Source organism: Porites lutea, chromosome 7 (genome assembly GCF_958299795.1).
Source record: "Porites lutea chromosome 7, jaPorLute2.1, whole genome shotgun sequence".
Lineage (NCBI taxonomy): Eukaryota > Metazoa > Cnidaria > Anthozoa > Scleractinia > Poritidae > Porites > Porites lutea.
Window position 1 is genome coordinate 33,493,044 of NC_133207.1, and position 8,419 is coordinate 33,501,462.

Below are 8,419 nucleotides of genomic sequence, written 5' to 3' on the forward strand. Positions count from 1 at the left end.
AATAAAAGGAAACTTCCTTGCCTCGGGCAAGAATCGAACTCGCGACCCTCCGGTTCAGTGGTTGGAACGTCCGATAAACATGCAGTATTCGGAGGGTCGTGAGTTCAATTCTCGCCTAGGGTACGAAAATTTTCGTTGTCCCGGGCGAGCATGATTTCTCGTCCTTTCAAGTTGAAAATGTTCACTGGAAGTGTATGTGTCCTGCTCAGTAGTGTATCATTAAAATTAATAAAAATAAAAATAAAATTAATTTACGCAACCACGAGTTCGTGAGAAAAAAACAAAATGGAGGGTGAAAGTTAAGTGATACCGACTGATTTTATTTTTCTTTTTATAATCCGAGTTGTTTTTTTTTATGATCCGAGTTGATCCGAATCCGATTTTATTTTATTTTTATTTTTTTTTATTCGATCCGAGTTGGTCCGAGTCGATCCAAGTTGGTCCGAGTCGATCCGAGTTGATCCGACCCGGACTGGCGGTTCGAGTTGATCCGGTCCGACATTTGTACCTGCCTATAGATATGTGATGTGGCCAACTGTACGGTCAGCTAGAAGGTCGCTGATAGGGGCAACGCAAAGAAAAAAACAGGTGCAATGTCAGGGAAAGAAAAGGCTGGCCTGCACCAGTATGAAGGTGGATATGTTTTACACAACCTTGACCAAAAAAACACATTAGGAAGGAGTTCTACGGAGAGCCAGTAGACAATGGTAGTATTGAAAAAGCTGGAAAAATCTTTGGGACCGGCAGTGACTCACAAAAATTGATTCTCCTTTTCCTCCGATCCCATTGACTGTTCAGTGGAGCGTGGTTTGACTGTACCGTTTGAATAACCAATTTTAAGAAGCAGTCTTAAAATTGCAGTCGGGGGCTGGCATGCGTAGCGAGTAGACGTGTTTTCGAGAGCTCCGCTCTGGTTATTGAGTTAATTTTCTGGCAGCCTGCATTTCTTGTATATGAAAACCATCCTTTCTTCTTTGAAACGTACAATATCAGAGAGAAGCAATTCAGATTCGTCTGAGTCAAGTTCTCCGCAGGAAAAGCGTTCAAAGAGTTTAGCCGAGGAAGACGAGGTTCTCCAAGCCTTAAACATGGCCAGTAACGTTAGTGAAAAACTTCGATAAAATTCTTGGGGAACTTAAGAAACTGGAGAAACTCGATGCAATTGAGGCAACGTTGAAGGATTTAACAAGCAGATTGGGGAACGTCGAATCAACTATCGACAAGATGAAAGAAGACGCACGTGCTGTGGAAAGTTCGATCAAAGGTATGGATAAGAGTCTTACATATCTCAACAAAGAAGTTGAAGAGCTTCGTGGAACGGTAGAAGACAAGGATAAGCAAATAGAATATTTGCACACGCAACACCTTTATCTCGAATCGTACAGCAGGAGAGAAAATCTGAAATTTTTTGGCATACCGGAAAACGAAGCCAGCGCTTCGCAGGGGAAAGATGCGGTTGGCACAATTGATGTTTTGTGTGAGTTTCTTCATGATGTCCTTGGCTTTGGGGATCCAAAGAGGAATATGGAGTTTCAACGAGTGCATCGGATCGGTAAATCCGTACGTGGAAAGCCCAGGCCGATATTAGCCCGTTTTTTACGCTATCAAGATCGCGAGACAGTGCTTCGTGCTGGGTTTGAATTTAAAGGCACTGAGTATATGATTTTGCAAGACTTCCCTCAGGAAATCATAGAGAGAAGGCGCAAACAAATGCCTAAATTAAAGGAAGCTAAAAAAAGGGGCCAAAAAGTATCCTTTAGTAAATCGGAACCGGATAAACTCTTTATTGATGGCAAGTTCATTTCTGCGTAAGGGGGTTATATTATCTGTGACCTTTATTTGTTATAGCAAGGCTGTAAGGTGTTATCGTTTGGTTATTGTATATTATAACCATGCAGCAAAAGCTCTCTAGGAGAGATGTCGAATTATTTAATTAGTTCCATCCTCAAGGGCAGCGTTAAGGATATTTATCTTGCTGCTCTTTTAAGTTTTGTGTTTTTCAGTATCTCGTTGAAATGTAATTTTTTCGTTTATGCTTTTGTAGATGTTCTGCTTTGCTTTTACTATGTTTTTCAAAGCTATTCTGGCGCGTTAATGAGGATATATTCTTTAAAGTTTGAAGGTGCCAAACTGACGCTTAACTTTTCCCACCTAATGAAGTTGTTTTTCCCTTTGGCGAAGTAGGGCGTAGTAACGTTGATTTTAGCCTTTTGTCACTAAATGCTCGAGGGATTCGTACTTTTGAAAAGCGGAAAGCAATTTTTAGCTGGCTTTTAAATTCTGGAGCCGATATTTGTTTTCTGCAAGAAACCTACAGTACTCAAGAAGTCGAAAATATCTGGAGAAAACAGTGGAAAGGAAACATGTTCTTTTCGCATGGTAGTAGCCATAGTCGAGGTGTACTTGTACTGGTAAGGGATAACTTAGACTTTCAAATGCGATCTATCAAGGTTGATTCTCAAGGTCGCTATGTTTTCTTAGAGGTTTCCATTCAGGATTCACCATACTTTCTTTTAAATATATACGCTCCAAACAAATGTAGTGAACAATGTACCTTTTTTAAAGAAATATCAGAAATTTTGAAAGCGCTAGAACAGAACAGAATTACCCAATTATCGTCGGAGGCGATTTTAACGTCATACTTGACCCTGACTTAGATGGACGGGGCGGAAACAACAGAAAGAAAGACTCCGCAATATTAGTTGAAGATATGCACCTCGATTTCGATCTGGTTGATATCTGGCGTATTAGGAACCCCACTACATCACGATTTACTTGGCGTCAAAAAACTCCGGGTGATTGATCCACTTCCGGATTCACCTGCTATCCTAATAAGTAACAATTTGGTTCCAATTCTTGATGCTTCCTCAAAGCAAATCTACCGGCTTTTCCTGGAGAAAAAACAAACAACGCCTACTGCTAAAGTAAAGTTAGCTGCAAAGTGTTCAAACATTGATATTGATTGGAAAAGTGTTTATTCGCTACCTTTTCGCACAACATTAGAATCTAAACTTAGAGAATTTCAGTTTAAAATTTTAAACCGTATTGTCTTTACAAACGAAAAACTGTTTCGTTTCGGCTTGGCTGAGTCGCCATCCTGTGCTTTCTGCCAAACAGAGGTTGAATCCGTAGAGCATTTGCTCTTTTCCTGTAGAGTATCATCTAGTTTTTGGAAACATGTCTTGTCCTGGTTGCGCGATAATAACATCTCTGTTGATAACCTTAAAGAGGAGGACGTCATTTTTGGTAAGTTCGATATTGCAGAAGATTTTCTCCTGTTTAACCATATGTTGCTTCTGGGTAAGTTTTATATTTACTCTCGGAAATACCAGAATGGTATACCTTCTCTTCAAGGTTTTATAGCCAGGACAAGGCGTATTTATAACATCGAACTCCATATTGCCAGGAAAAGAGACAAATTAGACAATCATTTTAGAAAGTGGGAAAAGTTAATAAGCGTTTTTACGTAAAAGTGATGTTATGATTAATTTCAACAATTAGTTTAAAGTGATGTCATTGTAATTTACATGCTAAGTAACTGTATTGCTGTAATAGCTTTGTTTAGCTTTGTATTTTTTTTGTTTGTTTGTACTATATATGTGTGTGTGTGTGTGTGCGGGTGTGTGTGTGTTTTTTTTCTCTTTCTTAATTTCTATTTTGTATGTAAACGTAAGAAATGCTTTAATTAAAAAATATAAAAAAAAAAAAAAAAAAAAAAAGAAGCAGTCAGCGCAAGGACCGACCACTCGGCAAATTTCGGCCGAAAATAGAATTCCTCCAATTTTTTTTTGGTTTATACTGTTATTTTTCAAATGGCCACGAGTTCTCAGAGCGGTCCAAGACAACAGAAATTGTCCTCTTTTAGAGTCAAATTAAGGCATTCAAAACTGTCTACACATTAAACCAAATGAATTAAAAGAAAGGTATAATTATATTTCAAGTATTTCCACTCATTCATAGGTCAAGAGACTGCAAATCGGCCCGGGTGGAATTACGATGTTTTGAAAATACCGTGTAAACAAGCTATGTATGTAAACAAGCAATCTTGCAATGGGCGTTTTTGGAAAATCTGACGATATCTGGAATCTTGGCAACTATCCCTTAACAGTACTAGGGCTAATTTATCGAAATCATGAAAACGTTTTTGGACACTGCCGGTTTTGAACCACAGGAGTTCGTTATGGCGTAATTTATGCATGTTTCTTAGCCTTTTTTACTCCAAACTTTCCAGGGGAAAATCACTTTTAATGTAGCAAAAGCGTTTTAAACTAGCTTTTTCAATGTTCGAGATAAGTCGTCAACAACATTCTTATATTTGCCAAATATTTCTCTAAATTTCAAAAAAATTACATAAATATCTAGGAGAGGCTCCGACTGAAGACGTCGTCTCAGTTTACCGATAAGAGGCAACTTACGAACTTTGTGTTTATCAAAAAGTGCATTGCTCTTAGGCTAGAAGATTCAAGAAATTTTTTCTTGTATATCATTAGTCACGAATAAAACGTTTACTCTGATGTAATATCAGTCAGACTGGAATTCTTACCAAACAATTACTAACAATGTATACCTCTGGACGAACGAAAACGATGCGAACAAGCCGGCTTATATTGGGGTCTGTGAGAATTGTTTTTCAACTGGGAATATAAAATATTCGTTTTTAAAATGGTGCTTACGTTTTTTGTTTTTGTCGACGTATTTCTCGTACTATCTCAGAACGTCGACATCGATGTTTTATCGAATGTTTTTTTGTGAAATGAAACGTTCACTGTTTTCAATTGTTTAGATGTATACAGATTTTTGGGACTCCAACAACCGAATTGGCCAAGATCCTAGACAAATTGAACGGCAATATAATTTTTGCATCATCTTTTCGCACGATCTCTCAGCAAAGAAAGATCATTAATAATTTGAAAAAAGTGTAATTTTAAGCGAAGAGGATTAAAACGTGCTCTCAGGGAACTGATTATCAAATCTCTAAACCAGTTTAATTGAAGAAAAGCCCAATACTTACTTTCTCCAAGTGAATCCTGGGAAAACAAACTTGTTGAAACTTGTCAAAACAATGATGCTGGAAATGAGAAACTCGTAATGATGCGTGTTTGTTCATCAAACACCACTGATGCATCAGATGTAAAAACGCGAAGTCTCATATCATGTTGCTGGCCTGCGTATTGTGGCGTGTTTTTTCTTTTGTGGTTTGTGAAGTAAGAGATTCAGCCGCCCGAAAGCTGAACCGAGGACAAAAAAAGGAAAGGATGGGGGAAGGAGAGAAAGGTTCTTCATAGAAGACACGAGACTCAGCAAGAAGACTCCGTGACTAGAGATGCAGTTGTAGAGCAATATAACGGCACGTTCGATTGGCCGTATTCTGGAATAACAATATACCGCAATTATCTTTAATTTTAAAGATTTTCTATTTTTGGGTCCAATATGGGTTCTGGAGGCGTTTAAAGAGAGAGACGTTTATTCGTATAACTTTATTAAACTCAACAAACTTCTATGAAATGATTTTGCGAAAATATCAAGAGAGTTTTCACAACAGCGGGCTGTGCTTGATCTTACAAAGTTCACGTTTTTTTTTCTCAAATTAGGGCCTGTTTACATGGAGTGGGGGACCCCTGTGTAGTGGGGTTGGTTTCTTTTGTTTTCACGCTCTGGGGAACACAAAACAAAAGAAACTTACCCCAGTAGACCGGGGTCCCCCACTCCATGTAAACAGGGTCTTAGTCACTAAAAAGCCTGGATTACTGTCATAGAATGTCTAATTAATAAAAGATACTTCTTTTATGTTAATTTTTTTTGTTTAAGTTTTTTTTTGCCGTGTATGCTATTGCGTAACTTTTATTGCTGCAGTCAGGTACTTCATTGTTCGTTATAAAACTAATTAGGTAAAATATTCATTGTAAGCCGTTCTATTGGTTGTAAGCCGTTAATTACTAGATCGGACCTTTTATAATAGTGCTTTTTTACCACACCTTGCATTTGCATGGTATTTGGAAGTTTTATTTATTTTTATTTATAACAACTTTATTTGTAATAATCAATCAATACAAAAAGGCTGCCATCAGGGAGGAACTGAATCCTCATGTAAGATGACCCCCTAAAAATATCCACAAAGCTATTAAGGAAATATAAGTCAGATAAAAACTATTATGATGTAAGAAGAAATGTAAAAGATATCACTAAAAATATATCTATTAATAATGGAGTTATTAAAATTATCTAATTATCAAATTAAATATGCAATCGCAACAGTTTTATGTTCATTACGTACTAGTTAAAAAGTGTTCTCTTAAGCCCTTTTTTAAATTTTGACAATGAATCGGCACATATTAGAGAATCTGGTAACGAGTTCCATTTATCTACATAACTATGCTAGAAAGAGAATTTTAAAATATTAGTTCTTGAAAAAGGTTTCCAAATCTTCCTACTATTTCTTGATCTAGTTCTAGCACGAGAGAACGATAAATAATTGTCAAGCTTAACTCTCGAGAAACCATTAATAAACTTAAATAATTGAATTATCGATAGATATTCCTTACGGGACTTAAGTTCCATCCAACCAAGGTATTGCAGACGTTCGGTATAATCAATAGGTCCACCAAGGATCCAGCGTGAGACTTTTCTTTGAATTCTTTCAAGTTTGTCTGACAGGTAGGCTTGATGTGGATTCCAAACGGGACATGCGTATTCGATTAGACATTAAGAGGGAGCCGCGTCGCTAAAAAGTCAGTGCGGAGGGCGCGTTCAGAGAGACTGTAAGAGAGAGACCTTGAAGCACAAGCCGTTTTACTGAAATCCCTTCAGCAGAGGCGTCCCTTTTAACTTCACGGCAAAAGAAGTCATTTTGTCGGGGGAAAGCAGTTTGATGTGCTGTAAAAGTAGAGAGAGCAGGAGAAGTATTGTGGAGACCGTAACATCTCTCCAAGAAGTCAGTGAGTTAGTATACATAACATCTCTCCAAGAACGGTTGCGGAAAACCAGACTGAACTAGAGAGCAGCGGCAGACCGGAAGACCGAAGCCGGAGCAAGTCTGTGAAAGATATAAGAGAAAGGCAGCTACTGGAGTTTGGAGGTTTTGGGATCGAGTAAAACAAAGAAAACATCTTATTAGCCTCGTTTTTTCGGTGCGTACTGTAAATTACGGATCCTCGTTTTTTTCCCATCGATTTAAGCCCACGTACGCTAAGCATGAACAAATTCTTAAATTGCCATGGCAACCTTCCGTACGTCTCAGTGTCAAGATGGCGACGAAGTTTTAAAATGTCATGAATGAAGATGCCAGGGCATATAAAGACGCTTTAGAAAACCTGAACACACCAAAGAGCACATCAAGAAGGATTCTAACAGGTATTTTGTCGAAAAATTCCAAACTTGAGTCCAATTTGAGCTCTAAACGTTCGAGAGAGTGGAGTTCTCGATCGATGCGATCCAGGATAAACATGTCAAAAATCCAAGATTGCTAACGTAATTCGTCACCCATGATATTAATAGGTAATCAAATGGTATACTTTCACTTGCGTTTTGTCCAAATCCTAATAATTATAAGGATTTGGACAAAACACGCGTGAAATTATTCCCTAATTTCACTCGTCACCATTTGATTACACATACTAATTGTTTATTGTTATTAATATTGAGGATGTCTTATGATGATGATTATTTATATAATGGCCACCACAATAACGCAGAAAAATCTTCCTCCTAAATCGTCTTTACGTATGCTCTACTATTCCTTAATTTATCCCTATTTTTACTACTGCAATATCGTTTGGGCTTCGACCTACAAAACCAATCCCCGCCGCCTTGTTATCCTGCAAAAGCGCATTATTAGAATTATTAATAAAGCACATTTCAATGCGCATACTGAACCCATCTTTAAGGACCTCGGTATACTAAAATTTAATGATATCCATTTGCTTCAACTGGGCCAATTTATGTATCCCAATGTATTTCACAGCGGAAAATACCATACTTCATAGCGGAGCTCCACGCGCGCGCGTAAGCGCGCGAGCGGAGCACCATAGCTTAAATATTCTAGTAATCTATCCATCCGAGAAAATTTGGTTATGACGTCAGCGTACGACTGTACGTTGACCGTACAGACTCTGGGAGAGGGAGAAGGGAGTCAGGTATCAGCCCGTCAGGGGAAGAGAATGTTTTAGATTAGCCCCATGGCTAAGAAAATTTAAAACAATACTGAATGCAGGGCTGGCTGTACGGCAAAGGGCTGATTTATTATATGCCAAAAGTAGCCTTCCTCAGGGCCAGAGCTATACCAACAGAAAATATCTTTTAACTGCTCCTAAGAAAATTTCGTTCTATCCATTGCTAGTAAGCTAGTGGAGGCTAGTGTGGGGTAATCTATTGTGCATTCATGTTATAATCAAGTGACAGCTGTCAAAACAGGGTATCCTCT

At 38.1% G+C, this 8,419-nt stretch overlaps 1 protein-coding gene across 1 annotated transcript; it reads left to right on the forward strand.

Annotated features, from left to right (window-relative positions):
* The first annotated feature begins 1,224 nt into the window (after positions 1-1,224).
* Positions 1,225-1,812, forward strand: LOC140944828 (protein unc-13 homolog C-like). The gene has a single exon (XM_073393930.1). It carries the CDS (start codon positions 1,225-1,227, stop codon positions 1,810-1,812), a length of 588 nt encoding a protein of 195 aa, XP_073250031.1.
* The last annotated feature ends 6,607 nt before the right edge of the window (positions 1,813-8,419 follow it).